Source organism: Paramormyrops kingsleyae, chromosome 4, assembly GCF_048594095.1.
Source record: "Paramormyrops kingsleyae isolate MSU_618 chromosome 4, PKINGS_0.4, whole genome shotgun sequence".
NCBI lineage: Eukaryota > Metazoa > Chordata > Actinopteri > Osteoglossiformes > Mormyridae > Paramormyrops > Paramormyrops kingsleyae.
This window is the reverse complement of record NC_132800.1, coordinates 22,119,866-22,135,607: the sequence shown is the minus strand read 5'-3', so window position 1 is coordinate 22,135,607 and position 15,742 is coordinate 22,119,866. Positions and strand designations below refer to the sequence as shown.

General features: G+C 49.7%; 1 protein-coding gene across 5 annotated transcripts in view; it reads right to left on the bottom strand.

Annotated features, from left to right (window-relative positions):
• LOC111840222 (partitioning defective 3 homolog) overlaps positions 1-15,742 on the bottom strand; it is a 163,369-nt gene that overhangs the window by 114,035 nt on the left and 33,592 nt on the right. For 4 of the 5 annotated variants that reach the window (XM_072710866.1, XM_072710867.1, XM_072710870.1 and 1 more), the window contains exon 2: positions 12,880-12,981. In XM_072710866.1, the coding sequence (XP_072566967.1) occupies positions 12,880-12,981 (102 nt within the window). Of the gene's footprint in view, positions 1-12,879; positions 12,982-14,805; positions 14,906-15,742 lie in introns of those variants that run through there. The other variant, XM_072710868.1, reaches the window with a different exon arrangement.

Sequence of the window (15,742 nt, the reverse complement as noted above, 5' to 3'; positions counted from 1 at the left end):
GGTGGAGACTTCTGGGTAACGAGAGGTTTCGATGGAACTGAGAACACGGCCGGAAGGGAAAGAAATCCATTAGGACTTTATATGGGAACTAAACAGACACCATCACATATGTAGGGAAGCAACGCAGAGACTGGCCATCCAAATATCAAAAGCCACTTTTTGATGCCTGCATAAATCTGTGGGACGTGATTTGATAGTAATAATATGTTTTTCTTATCCAGGTGCTCCCAACTAACAGTCTGTAGTGACACATGAATTGACCTACAGGTTTCTAGAAGGTTAAGTACTCAATCTGAGTAAGTGATGGCACAAAACAGCACTGTATGCTGCAATTGGGCTCAGACACCATTCTGAAGATCACCCAGACGGCGCCACCTCGAGGTCTGGGGGTCCAACTGCACTTTTTTTTTTAACCCCTCTCCCTTCAGAATTGTCACATTCCTTTCCCATGACCCCAGTTTGACCATCCAGCTGCTTATACAGGTAAAGGTAAAGGGGAGCCTGGAGCTCAAGCACCATAGGATACAAGGCACAGAGACCCCCTGTATGAGGTGTCAGTCCGTCTGCGAATCATCGCCCAAACCAGCAGGGCTCTCTGAACCAGTTGAGGTCGCGATCCTGCCCGGTGATGGGTACCGGCGACGCCGACGATGACGGCGACGATGGCGATAGGCTGCCCGCATCCCTTGTGTTCCATGGATACAGAGGGTGCCACGACAACAGAGCATGGCAGTGCCCATCCTAGATGAAGAAACGCCGGCATTGTTACCAAGCCAACAGCCAGCACTGTCAGGCGAGAGCAAGACAAAAATACTGAATAAACCCGCCGGAGGATTTACATTTACCCTGGAAACCATCCTGAGAGACACGGATGCTTTTAATAGGCTATTATGTGCTCTGCTATCAATACCAGACCAGACAGAGGCTGTGTTTGCACAGGGAGTCTTGCAAAGTCCAAAGTCCATGGCAAATACGTTACCTAAGATACATAATGTCACCATGCCAAAAATGCTTGGGGACAAGAAACAGATGAGCCCGGTGGTCAGGAATTCCCACAAGGGTAATTGCTGTTGTACCCTCAAAACGGGGTTATACTAAAGCGGTTCAGTTAAGCATGTGGCTGTAGAATTGGGTAAAACCTAAATGCCCCTGGAGACCCATGCTGTGATGTTGCTATGGCTGCATGGACCATTAAGGGCACGAGTTTCGATTTTATTAAAAACAGGGTTTCTTACACCAAGGTCTACGAGCTCGGGGTCCCAAGACTCTGCCAGCACGGTGGCGATGGGGCCGACGAGCACGAGCCAGCCAACACACCAAGCGCCCCCCTCCCCCCTACCCCTGCGACAGCAGCACCATAACGGGCCTTAAACGTCCTTGTTCGTCAGGCAGCCGGGGCGATATCGCGCCAGGAGGGAAAGCGGCACGGAAGGCCTCGTTTAATTAGCCCTGCCGGTTCTGCTGCGCTTCATCTTACGCCCACCGTGGAACAGAGACAAGAACGCAAGTGAAACGGGGAAAACAACGAAGGCACGTCTGCTCCGGCACGTGCTAATTGGGTTTATGTACTGCTTAGTTCCCAGGAAGCCAACAAGCCCTCGGAAGGAAGTCCGGGCGCCGTTTGCCAGGCTCCGCTGAAGCAGACAGGGGTATAAAATCATACATTAACGAGAAACTCGGTTACTGTCTCCTTAACGGAGGCAGCAGCCCTTGAGAATGGCTGCTTACCTCACCTTTCAGCCAGAGGGAATAAGGGCAAAGAGTCCCCATCCCCTGATCTCTAAGAGCATCTCAGAACATGCCCCACCCCCCCCCAGCAAAATGCGTCTCCGAGCACCTGTGGATAACTAGTGAGAAAATGCGTGAAATGGGTTACAGGGATCTCTTTGGTGTCCGGCCGGCACTAGCACTAATGTTCCGCCCAATGGACCCCCCAGGACCCCTGGCTTATTTGTATTGTGGGGTAATTTTGCTCGTATGAGAGCGGGGTCACTGAAAGGGGGAGAGGGTCACCATTTCCTGCTCCGCAGGGGAGTTCCCTTGCAAAGCGCTGGCGGTTCCTAAACATCTCCTAGCCACAGAATAAAGTCCCTGGACCCAGCAGGGGCAGGAGGGCAACCCACAGAGAAGAAAAGTACTATGAAACAGCGGCACGCCCGGATCCGGTCCTGTCCACACTCTGGGATGACTGCTCTTAGCGTAAATCTGCCCGCAAATCCCCACCTCAGAAGAACTGCAGGTCTCGGCTATTTATTTAAGCTTTAGGAAGACCGAACCGAGTACCCATGACACAAAAATGAACACGAGAAACAAATCAGGGTAAAAAGACCGACGAGAAAAACAAGCAGAAATCCGGTCCTGAGAAAGGGAATAATCAGGGCGATGTGGGGAATGAGCAGGGCGATGTGTGGAATGAGCAGGGCGATGTGGGGAATGAGCAGGGCGATGTGGGGAATAAGCAGGGCGATGTGGGGAAAAAGCAGGGCGATGTGGGAAATAAGCAGGGCGATGTGGGAAATAAGCAGGGCGATGTGGGGAATAAGCAGGGCGATGTGGGGAATAAGCAGGGCGATGTGGGAAATAAGCAGGGCGATGTGGGGAATAAGCAGGGCGATGTGGGGAATAAGCAGGGCGATGTGGGAAATAAGCAGGGCGATGTGGGAAATAAGCAGGGCGATGTGGGAAATAAGCAGGGTGGTGTCGGAAATCTGCTCTCCTTGGCACGCCAGGCCGCAAGCCCCCAAACAAGATGTGGCCGAGACGGCGTGCTCCCCGAGACAGACGGGGGTCCCGTGATTCATCTGCTTCCCACAATTCCTCTGGTAGAAAAATGAGGGGGGGGGGGGGAGGCAGCCTGGGATTTACAGGTCAGCCTGTTCCTGTTAGACAGACACCAGAACATAAGGCCTGAAGCCTGGCCTTCAACACGTGTGTGTGCGAGTGATATATATATATATATATATATATATATATATATATATATATATATATATATAAATTAAAATCAGCATTTGCAAAACCCGCTCAGATCCTCACAAGTATGACAGTAATTATAACAATAATGAGCGTACATGTGCTACCGTTGAGGATTTAAACCATGTGCAGCGAAACGCCAGGTGAAGTGGCACGTGGGGAGATTTAAGCCTCACTCAGGTGCACAACATTAGCGGATTGAAACAAAAGGAGAAGGTAGCTTCAAGTCCCATTTAATGAAAATTCCCAGCTGCTAAACCATCTGGCCAGGCAGGCCCTGGGAGGCCGGGTAGCTGGAGCACTTAGAAGCCAACAAGCTGCATTATTTCCTCCGAAGGCGTCTCCCGCATCTGACCGAGAAACAAGAAAGCGGCCTTTCTGTGCGCAAAACCATAGGAGTGCTCAGACCTCACACGCAGACACAAATACCCCGCGACCACTATTATATTCTAAATGGTTATGGCCCTTAAGATGACCCCCCCCCCCCAAAAAGCCCACACCCCCTCCCCCACCTGAGGAATGCTCTTCTTGTAAAAACGCACAGATTCCCCGCGGCTCCCATTTATAACCACTCTCATAATCCACGCCGGCAAAACTTCACATGCGCTATTTCGGTTCCACTGAACATCGGCTCCCAGGAGGCCGAGCTAACGAGACATCCTCAGGGTTTCAGCCACCCGACGCCGCGTTTCCCGCGCAGGTCACAAACCACATGCGTGTGGCGCGCCCGGGCGCTGCGTGGCGTCCGTCCCGCGGCGCATGCTGTCCACCGCGGAGCTTCTCCATCAGCCTCGACACCAGGAGCCACATCATTCCTCGGTCAATCAGTCACCACCGAATGTCACGCTAACGGGGACGGTGGCTGGTCGACCGGGCATCTTTTCAACTCTCCAGGGAGGCCGACAGCAGGAAAACAGGGACGCACAGGGGGAGGCTTGGCTATCAAGGCCCTCGTGCAGGTGCTCATCCTTAGGGCAGAATCCAAACAGCGGGAACGTGACGCCGGATCGGGAAAGGACGAGGATGCCAACCGGGACCATGGAACTGAGGCCGAGCTGAGAGTTGGGGAGGGGTGCTGATGGGGGGGGGGCTTTCCTTCCAGCAGGTGAAGCTAATTAGCGAGGTTCTTCCCCTGGACCAGACTGCCGGCGCGACAGAGTATGGTGCAGTTAATTTAGCTTGCCGCCCGTATCCAGGGCCCCAGCAGAGCGGGGGTCCGTGTCAGACTCCGGGCCGTCTGGCTATTATTACACTGCGCTGTCCCTGAGAGGCCAGGAGAAGAGCGGAGCCCGATAAAACAGACTCTGCCCTCAACCTACAGACACACTTAACGCACACAAACTCTGCAAGCCGGCAGGTGGCTGGTGCGGAAAGGCCGACGGTACGACGGGAGATTATGGGCGACAGATAGCAGGATCTGAGCCTGGGGGCAGAGGGTGGAGTGAGGGAGGCTGGAATTTGAGGGCAGTTAGTAATCTTTCTGGGCACCCACTCACAGAAATCCCGGTGTGGGGGGGTGCTTCCACCACACTCGCGCTGATTGGCCCACGAACTAGGAAGGAACTCCAGAGCGGTTGGTGATAAGGTATATCATAGAGTCATTTTTCTTTTTTTCCTTCGCCGCCCCCCTCCCCTCATGGATTTCAAAGGCACCTTTCAAAGAAGGGGCAGGAAGGCAGGCTCATACCCGCAAAGCGAGGCACCGCCTAAGGTTGCGTCTCAGAGCTACGCGCGTTCACCTTTCACCCGGCACACACAGTGCTCTGCTACACACTCTAATCAGCACGCAATTAATGCGATCGCTGTGAAGATGTGAGGCCCTCCCATCTGTAAATCTGGGCTACTGTCGCAGCACTGTAACGAATGCAGTGGGACGTGTGAGGCTGTGGATTAGGCACATTTGTTCGCTGGAAAGCTCTCGGTAATTAGCAGCCGATGGCACAACCATGAACCTGCCGTGCTGGAAGGGAGGAGCAGGCATGTACAGTATGGGGCAGCAGGAGGAGACAGCTGGTAACCGAGGATCCACACCTCCAGAAGCATCTCCTACAATCTGTCTCCCAAAGAGCCCAGGGAGAGGGGGAGGCAATTCCCAGAGAGAGGGAGAGAGACAATTCCCCGAGAGGGAGAGACAATTCCCAGAGAGGGAGAGGGAGAGAGACAATTATCTGAGAGGGAGAGGGAGAGACAATTCCCCGAGAGGGAGAGAGAGAGGGAGACAATTCCTAGAGACAGAGGGAGGAGGAGACAATTCCCCAAGAGGGAAAGGGAGAGACAATTCCCAGAGAGGGAGAGAGAAGGAGACAATTCCTAGAGACAGAGGGAGGAGGAGACAATTCCTAGAGACAGAGGGAGGAGGAGACAATTCCTAGAGACAGAGGGAGGAGGGGACGATTCCCAGAGATTGAGAGAGGGAGAGACAATTCCCAGAGAGGGAGAGAGAAGGAGACAATTCCTAGAGACAGAGGGAGGAGGGGACGATTCCCAGAGATTGAGAGAGGGAGAGACAATTCCCAGAGAGGGAGAGAGAAGGAGACAATTCCTAGAGACAGAGGGAGGAGGAGACAATTCCCAGAGAGGGAGAGAGAAGGAGACAATTCCTAGAGACAGAGGGAGGAGGAGACAATTCCCAGAGAGAGAGAGAGAGAGAGAGAGAGAGAGGGAAAGGGAGAGACAATTCCCAGAGATTGAGAGAGGGAGAGACAATTCCCAGAGAGGGAGACAATTCCCAAAGAAAAAGCCAATCCCCAAAATCAGAGACAACTACCAAAGAGACAAACAATCCCCAAAGACAGAGCCATTCTGAGATATAACCCCAACAGGCAGACAAGCCCCAAACACAGAGCAATGACCATTAAAGAGAGAGATAATCCCTAAAGACTACGACACAATCCAATCCCCAGAGGCAGAAATACAACCACCAGTGACTGAGAGACAATCACCAATGAGAGAGGAGAGCACAGAGGTCCGTTCCCGAGCGGAGAAACCGAGAGGGGCGTGTCTTACGAAGCCTGTGGGTGCGGCACTGTGAGGTCTGTGAGGTCTGTAAGGTCTGTGAGGTCTGTAAGGTCTGTGAGGTCTACTCATTAACGAAATTACTGCCCCCATTTGTTGACTTGTTTCACAAGAACATTATAAAGGGATTTCAGATTATTATGACACAGCCGTGACACACGACGCAGCTGAGATCCTGCTGCCGCTGCCACTCTGCCTTCAGGTCTTCCGATCACCCAGGAGGACACAGGAGGCTTCAGCGGCCCTGATGACGGTAAGTTGCGTCTCCTGTGCGAATGCTGGGGATTTGGGAAAAGGTCCAAATGGGCCTGCTGAGAGACGGAGTCGGCCGTGAGGGAGGGGCCCCCACGGAGTGGGAGACTTTATTAGACCCCGAGACGGTACATAAACAGTAAGTCTAATGGACCACCATGATTCTCAAGCAGCAATCCAGTGTTTACCGTGCTCAGCCCAGAAAAAAGCCTCATTTATGGCCTGATATCTGGCTTTGATCTACAAACTGCCCCGAACAGAAAGATGGAGCAGCCGTCTCAGCCAACAATGACAGGATATACTTTTTTGTTTCCAGCACACAAACAGAAAAGCAATCAGCTAAGACTGTTGAACTGCGGGTGTGAAACGTACAAGACACTTGGCTCACAAGCCGCGAGCTCAGAATCAGACAAGAATACAGAAAATCAGGAAGGGAAAACAGAAAAGAATACCATCTTACCAATGTTTCATGCAGAGACGGCAAGAATTAGAGGCATTAAAAGCCGCAAATGGTCAAAAGAAAAGGCTTATAGCACCCTCTAGTGGCTGAACTGAACTACACATTTTTAATTCTGCTGAATATCAGGCCATATATCAAGCTACATGCGCGTCACCCTGAGGTATAGTCTGACAGTGGCATCAATGTGCCTCTTATGACAACATTGTTACAGAGCCTTCACTGCATTTTAAATTTACGCTAAACGTTTCAGTCAAATTTTTTTATTATTACATAGGTTCTATGAGGACACCAGCAAGCCATCTGTAATCTGCCACCTCCAACCAGTAGAGAATTACTAACAAGTCAGTCAAGGCTCCCCCTAGTGGACTTTAACAAACTAACAGCATAAGGACGTTTTAAAAGCGGAGCGCCTCTCGACCAATGATCCACTGAGCTTCACCCCCACAAGGGGGCGCCAGTAAAACACAATTCTGACACAAGTAGCAGGGTCAGCCAAGCCTGAGCGCTGCCACAGGTATGGAGAGCCGGCTGGAGGTCAGGCTCACCAACGTGCACAAATAGCCCCCCCCCCCCCCAGCCAGGATTCAGCCAATCACTCACACCAAGCAGGCTGTGGGAAATGTAATCAGGAATCAATAATCGGGTAATTAAAATGAAAATGTGTTTGGCACACGGAGCAGAGCCCTCAGAACCAGCAGCTTCTCAGTCAACGGTCTTACGCCACCTGCTACCCCTCTGCTAGAGTTTCGCACAAGTGGAGGAGAAGAACCTTAGATGGCTGACAGGGCTGAGCAGAGAGACTCAGAGAGGTTTGTCAGGAGAGCTTCTGAGAGGGGAGGACAGGGAGTTTATGGCGTGGCTCTCATCGGTGTCACTTCCCGCCGAATGTCAAGCGGCTCGTCCACGAAACATCTACCCTGCGCTGCGGTCACCCAGGAAGTCCCCGTGAAGCCTGCCGACGGGGCATCGTGGCGACTTGGTCCAAATGTCACCCCTCAGCAACCCCCGACGGGGAACCGCTCCCTGACGGTGCAGCAGAAAGCCCTCCAGGTCTCTCACGCACGTGAGAAGAGCCGGCCTGAAGACTGAATTTGACCAGCCAATTCTCAACAAGAGAAGAGTGGGCAGGGACTAGAAAAGAACCAGAGCAACAGGGCTGAAGGAGAGAAGCACTGCTTAAGGCTGCACTCAGACACACATGAGATACCGAGATAGTAATGACCCTCCATTGCTCAGGACGCACCATCCTTCACGCTGTTTTTACACTTAAAACTGCCCCCACCTACGCTAATTCAATTCCCTTACAGCAGGGGTGTCAGACTCCAGTCCTGGGGGGCCGGAGCCCTGTGTAGCTTAGTTCTTTCCCTGTTCCACCATAAATGATTCAGCTCAAGAGCTGTGTGGTAATTGGAGTTGAATCAGGTGTGTTAAATGAGGGGAAACCCAAAAATGTGCAAGGCTCCAGCCCCCCAGGACCGGAGTTGGGCCCCCCTGCCTTACGGACTCTGATTCTATCCTCCACTTACCTGCCCAAGGGGCTTCCTGCAGCCCACAAGATCTAAATGTTTGTGTCCTCTGACAAACGGCACAGTTTAGGGCCCTACGAAGTGGCTCCACTTAAAAAGGCCTGTAGCGAATAAACTTACAACAAACACACCCAGGAAAAGAAGACGCCATAAACAGCTTTGATCTCTCTCAGATTTAATGTTCCTGCTTCATAACTATATCAAATTTATCAAGAGAAAGAAAACACTTCCATGAAGGTACTGTCTCAACAGCTCTGTGACGAGAGACATATGGTCTAGATGTGTTTTGAAAATTTTAAAACAATTATGGGTATAAATAAAGTTCAATAAACACCCAGCTGCTGTAAAATGGTCCTTTGTCAGACCTACTGGGGTGACCTGTTTGGGGTTGCAGTATTCAAGTCTGACCGCAGCATTCCCTACAACTGAACCTTGTGTTGTTTCTGAGTCGCACCACATGGGGGCAGTCAAACATCAAAACTTCAAGAAAACCGTTCACAGAAATCAGAGTCCACAAATATTACACACACACACATATATGTATATCTGTGTGTGTGTGTGTGTGTGTGTGGTAGATGAGAGAAAAACGGCTTGGACACACGCTTCAAAGCACTTAAAGCCATCCCAGCTCATTACTCCTGAAGTGTCCCAATCTCTAGGGTAAATTTTCAGCTTCCACAGAGAGTGTTTAAAGAAAAATGGGACAAAAAGAGACAACTGAGCCACGCACAGCACACACCCATGAAACACTCACTAAAGGGCTGTGATTAAGGACTGACAAATGAAGTCAGTGAACCAGCACCTTCTGCACGTTGGGTAGGGACAGATGAAAGCGTTGTGGGAAATTGTAGACTGTATGCGAAACAAAAGACGAAGGTGCGTGACAGGGGGCTCAACGTAGGCCAGGCAGGCGACCAGTGGCCTGTACTACAAAGCGGGGTTACTGGCTTATCGGGCTAACTTATAGGATTTAAGGTAGTCTGGGCAAAATGCAAGTGAACGAATATGAAGTCCATTTAAACTGTGGTTCCTTAAATCCGACAAGTCAGTAAACCCGCTTTGTAGTACAGGGCACAGGAAAGGGGCTCAAACACACACATGCACACGCCAACACACACACCTGTAATCATATCTTTGTAGGGACCGCTCATTCATTTCTATGGAAAAATGCTAATACTAACTATGACAACCTTAACCCCTAACTCAGCCCTAACCTTAACCATAAGTAACCAAACAAAATACAAGAGTTTTGGGATTTAAAAATTTTTTTGATCGCAGTCACAGAATTTTCGTAAATGACTTTTCCCTTATAGGGACCAGGAAATGGATACAAAACAGATACTCATCACGTTGTGGGGACATTTGGTCCATCTGGACCACACATGCACACAACAGACACACATACACACACAAGTTGGTCTTCCTATCCAAGAACAATCTGTCTGCAAAGCTGCTCAAAGCCTTTTATTGCTGCTCCATCGAGAGTGTTTTACCATACTGCCTGACATCATGGTGTCCAAATTGCACAGAGTCAGATCGGAAAAGTCTCCAGCGGGTTATAAGAACCTCGGAAAGGACCGTCGGACTCACCCTAACCCTCTCTGGAGGACATTTTCAGAACCCGATGCCTCCGTAGAGCTATTAACTCCGCGAAAGATGCAACCCACCCCTGCCATCATCTGTTTACTCTCTTACCTTCTGGGAGGCGCTACAGAGCTCTCAAAGTCCGCACCTCTAGATTTAAGGACAGCTTTTTTCCAAGGGCCATAACTGAGCTGAATAAATCTAAACACTGCCCCCCCCCCCAACTGTGTCATATTCAGCTGCAGTAAATATGAAATAATGGGACAATTCATGGAATAAAATATAGGAGACGATTTTATTCACGTTATTGTTTTAGATGTTGGTTTTTAAATCTATTACATGTGTAGGTATGTATGTGTATATATGTGTAGATTACTTTTATTCAGGCTTGGCACAGAAGAAATTTCGTTGTACTTCGGTACAATGACAATAAAGCCTATCCCAATGACTTTCTAAAAAGATAAAAGCTTTCCCATCAAATTCTCCTGTCCTGAGCTTGGCAGTACAGAGCCCCCCAGTGGTGCTGGGGAAAACAGATCCAGAATCCAGCGATGGTTTCCACGCACGCGTACACTCGTGAACAGGAGCTGCTTACTCAGGCACTGGACGGTAATGCCCAAAATGACTCAGGAGGCCAAAGTTTCCAAGAAAACAAAGACGTTGTCTAAGGAGCCTCGGGATTCAACAGCAGGCCTGCTGTAGACGGAACAGCCAGGTCTGCAGGGCTGGAGACGGGTACGAGGAATGCCCTCCGAGCGGACTGTGTCTTCAAAGTAGGCATGTGTTCAGTGGTGGGGAGGGGGGGGGGTGGGGGGCTGCGCAATGTCTCCATGGATACAAACGTTAAAAAGTGTTACTTTCAAACGAATGCCTTTAAATAGCGACACACAAATGCTACAGCAAACAGACAATAGCCTGCTAACTTCTGTCTTTGTGAAGCAGGGGAAGCACCAACATCAACCAGGACACACAAACACAGAGCCTGAGGCACCTTGTTCACCAATCCAGCAAAGGGCAGCCAAGGTGGCGTAAACACCGTCCATTTGCGGCTTCTCCCTCGGACCTCCCAACGAGGAGGCCTGGGGCATTTATTCTTGAATCTTCACCTCCCAAATCTGACCAGCTACATTCCTCCCATTCGGATCTATGCAACTAAATTAGACGTACGGGGTTTCCCCTGCCCTGGACCAACATCTAGGGATGGATTCCACTTCCTGGGTGCTGGAATCTTCCAAGGCTACAATTAGCAACGAGCCGCTGACCCAGCATCTGATTTGCGCTGTGCTCACCGCTAAAACACCCATTTTAATCTATAAAAAAGACGAGGCCACACAACAAGGACAAGCACAGCTCCATGAAGTATCTGAACATCCGGGGTCATTGGCACTTGCACGTCATTGGCACTTGCACGGGCACTATGGCTAATAGCGACGGCAGGGACATATTAAGAGCTCAGAGGGAAACCCGCTCCTTTTCAGCTGAATACCACAGTCGTGCTGATCCCATACTAGATGTTCCTAGGACATGCCACCACAGGGAGAGGAGACCAGCCTAGAGAACTCAAACCACCAGCCAGGATCTGAATAGCACTTGGACCAAGCTACAGAATGTCACTCAGAATCGTCCGATACCCGATCTCATGTCTCATTTTACCTCCCCAGCCTGATATAAACCCCCTCACATACCTTCATCACACTGCACCCTTCACCCGAATCCAAGAAAAGAATTTCGTCAGCCATGCTAAGTCTGTGACGACAGATGGCCTGTACAGTATTGGCCGCGTGCAATGCGGTGGGCACACGCAAGAGGTCAGATGTCAAAGAGGTCACCTGGCCACCGCCCCCCCACCAATCCACCACCACATCGGTCCAACAGATTCAAATGGGTATCGATAGCTGCTAAGTCGTTTGCTGTGTTCAGGGAGGAATTCCATCAAGGTCAGATGTTGGGCCAGGGAAACAAGAGCATGACCCTGGAGCACATGAAAAGATACCCACGTGCTCCCCCAGGACAAATTGTTGCCCAGTGAAAAGGTCATTTCCAAACTGACAGCACTTCACGCACGTACACAAACGGGCTTGTGTTAACATTAGCGGCACGCTAACACCAACTCCCTACAGGACCTGTGTGAGAATCTGTTGAGTGACATCACCACAACCATTTCATACACTCATCTCTTCATAATCCCATCCATTCACCCTCTTTTTACTCAAATATCTCAGCAATGCTGATGCCCTTGAGATCATGACTATGAAAAGCTGAAACAACCAAGGACAAATGGCCGTAACAGAACACTTTGGTCACTCAGTTGAAAGCCCAACACCATTTGGAGAACAAATTTGCCTCCCCCCCCTCCAAATTCCCTTCCTACTCATGAGATAACATACAGGAAATGAGGGCTGCAATAATAATCAATTAATCATGTGACCATGTGGCAATTAAGTAATAGATTAGTTGGGCCAAATCACAGGGTTTAAAGAAAAGTGCAAATGCTTTATTTAAAAAACATCAGAAGATATTTTTAAGTCACTGTTGTAATTAAAACTTTACACAGGGCAGAGAATCTCTATTTAAGGTTACAAAGTGGCAGAGAAACAAAGATCCACTGTTTCCGCCATACTTAGCGTGCTAACCATTGTAAATTTTACTGTGGCATATTGTATTTTGATAGTATTTCCTGCATTCTGGAGCCTTGCTGGGGGGAGGGACTGGTCTAGTGAATTGGCAGCACTGGAGTTAGTCTAGAGACTGTGACTGGAGGGATCCTGGCTTATGATTATGTTGCTAAGATTTCAAAATACTGAGCTCTACTGTTGTAATTTGCCATCTTGCTGCCAGCTAGACTAAGCCACATCTTAGGTGCAGGAAAGTCCCCAAGAGATCCAAAGCAAAGGATCTTTGCTATGTTCAAGAAAGACATGGGTCACATGACCAGTAGGGCTTTACTGGCCAATCACATAACACAATGCAGACTGGTGAAAAAATTGTACGGGAGATTTGAAAAGCACATTTGACCGGCATTCTACAACTCAAAAGACTCATGAAACGGGAGTCTTCAGAGAAACTCACCCGATCCTTGTCATCCGCCACGTCACACAGCACGTCGTCCAGGTCCAGGATGCCCCCATCGCCGTGCTCCAAGCGGTGCACCTGCAACCAGTAGCCAGGGTCCTGGAGAAGGGGACAAGGAGGTGTAAACACAGGCGTCAAAGCAAACGCAACATCAGCACGCTAGGAAGCCAACTCAGAATTTTTGAAGGCCTTGTAAACTCCTATGTGCACAATACTTCCGTTTTTATTTTGCAAGACTTTCTATGAACGTTCTTTGACTTTCTATTAAGGAAGCGACTGACTGTACGCTAATATTGTAACGTGAGACAACATGTTGCTTAAGCAACAGGCCCTGCGCCACCTTACAAAGCTACCCGGTCTTCAGAGATTCAATACAGGAGAACTATTCATCATAACGTTTATTACTGTTCACGTTCCAGCTCATACCTAATGCAAAACAGGTCATTTACTGGAAGAGGGGCATACTGTCCCCTGCCTCTCAGCCAGCAGCAGCCACTCTGCATAGGTACAAACTGGGAATGCTGGGAAAGGTGGTCACACAGACAAAGCAATAACAAATCGGGTTGTCATTCAAAATGTACCTTATCTTTTTATTTTGTACTGGGAGCGCCAGGTGAATATTGCTTTCAAAATTCCTAATTCTGCTTTTGTTTGTGATACTACAGCAACACAAATCTCAGGAACCCCTTCCCACATGCAGAGACACCTCATATATATCTCATACAAGACTGGCAGAACAGACACAAACACACACACATACCCTGGATACTGGCAGGATGGTACAAATAAACCACCTGCAGGAGCTGAAGACATCATTTACTAAACACTTAAAGGACCAGGTGAATTTAAGAACAAGCACACACAGGTAGAAGTCTAAGCATTTTCACACTGGGTCACTAAACGTCATGTTTATACCAACGGTTGCTGAGCACAAGCACGAGAGCGAAAGTGATTAGCAGCAGGGGGGCTGAAGCCATCGAAGCAGTCGTTCACTAATGATTGTCATGACAAACCAGACTCCGGTGGCTCCAAATGATCCCCAGCGGGACAGCAGAGCAGGGAAGAAATCAGGGCAGCCAGGGTCACTCGCACAAGTCACAAAGGACGACATGTCATCAGGTCATGTGACACCAGCAGTAATTCACTCTCTTGGCACTGAAAAGTTTACAGTACTGTCATTGATTGGGTAGATTAATCAAACAGTGTGGCAGAGAAAACAATCCTTACACCAGTTATCCAGTCACCAGAGCAGCTCCAAAGATCTCCAGACCCAGTCACCAGAGCAGCTCCAAAGATCTCCAGACCCAGTCACCAGAGCAGCTCCAAAGCTCTCCAGGCCCAGTAAGCATACCAGCTCCAAAGCTCTCCAGGCCCAGTAAGCATACCAGCTCCAAAGATCTCCAGACCCAGTCACCAGAGCAGCTCCAAAGATCTCCAGACCCAGTCACCAGAGCAGCTCCAAAGATCTCCAGGCCCAGTCACCAGAGCAGCTCCAAAGATCTCCAGGCCCAGTCACCAGAGCAGCTCCAAAGATCTCCAGACCCAGTCACCAGAGCAGCTCCAAAGCTCTCCAGGCCCAGTAAGCATACCAGCTCCAAAGATCTCCAGACCCAGTCACCAGAGCAGCTCCAAAGATCTCCAGACCCAGTCACCAGAGCAGCTCCAAAGATCTCCAGGCCCAGTCACCAGAGCAGCTCCAAAGATCTCCAGGCCCAGTCACCAGAGCAGCTCCAAAGATCTCCAGGCCCAGTCACCAGAGCAGCTCCAAAGATCTCCAGGCCCAGTCACCAGAGCAGCTCCAAAGCTCTCCAGGCCCAGTAAGCATACCAGCTCCAAAGTTGTCTAGTCCCAGCCTATAGACCAGCTCCAGTCAACCAACAGCAAGAAACCCCAATAGCTCAATAAGAGAACAAGTACACCCACCCTCCACAAGCTCATTAGAGGTCCAAGGCCACCCCCGACGTTTCACAGGCTTGTTAACTGCACCAGTATTAACCTCGTATTGCACCACCTCCTTGTTTAAGAGTGAAAGTTGCCTGTTTATGAGACATCACCTTGGCTTCACTGCCTGTGTTTACAGCAGACAGCAGACCACAACCGACTTCCCTGCATGCCTGGGTACCATCCATAAGATATCCTAGATCAGTCAAGTAACAGCGCAGCTGCTCTCAGCGCTAATATAAAAAAATAATAATTATTATTATCATCGCTTATTCAGCACAAAGCCAAAACAGAGTGTGTAAATAAATGTGTGAATTTCCCTGGCAAAAGCTGGTGGTTACATGACGCCTGGCATTAAAGAGGTAGGTCAAAAGAATGTAAACAGGGTTACGCATCACCAAAATGAAACTGAGTGGGGTCTTCAGAACCTGCTTATCAGATGTTAGCTATTACCTACCGTTTGGTTACAAAAGAGCAGATAATAAACCAGGAAAAAGTGCTTGTTGTGTGAAGGATTGGGGAAGGGGAGCGAGAGAGAGGGAGAGAGGGTGCGAGAGAGGGAGCGAGAGAGAAAGAGAGAGAGAGAGCGTGCTCCTGTCAGGCACAGCACTGGGTCATAGAGCTGTTTTCATCTTGGGACCACAACCGCATCAGAAGCTCTCGTCTCTCCGAATGCATGCAAGTGGTGTTTCCCCAAACCATCTCTAAGAACGCTTTGCCTCAGACAGAAAAGCTTCAGCCTCATGCTCTCAGCTGTGGCAACACGCATCCGGCTGATTGATGAAACCTGTCGCTTGGACCACGATGACATGAGTGCTTCAGACGCGCTCAGGAAGAGCAAACAAGCCCACTCTCTGCTCCGCTGAACTTAAAGGAAACCTGCCACTGGCTTGTGATCATTACATCACAATATTTATTT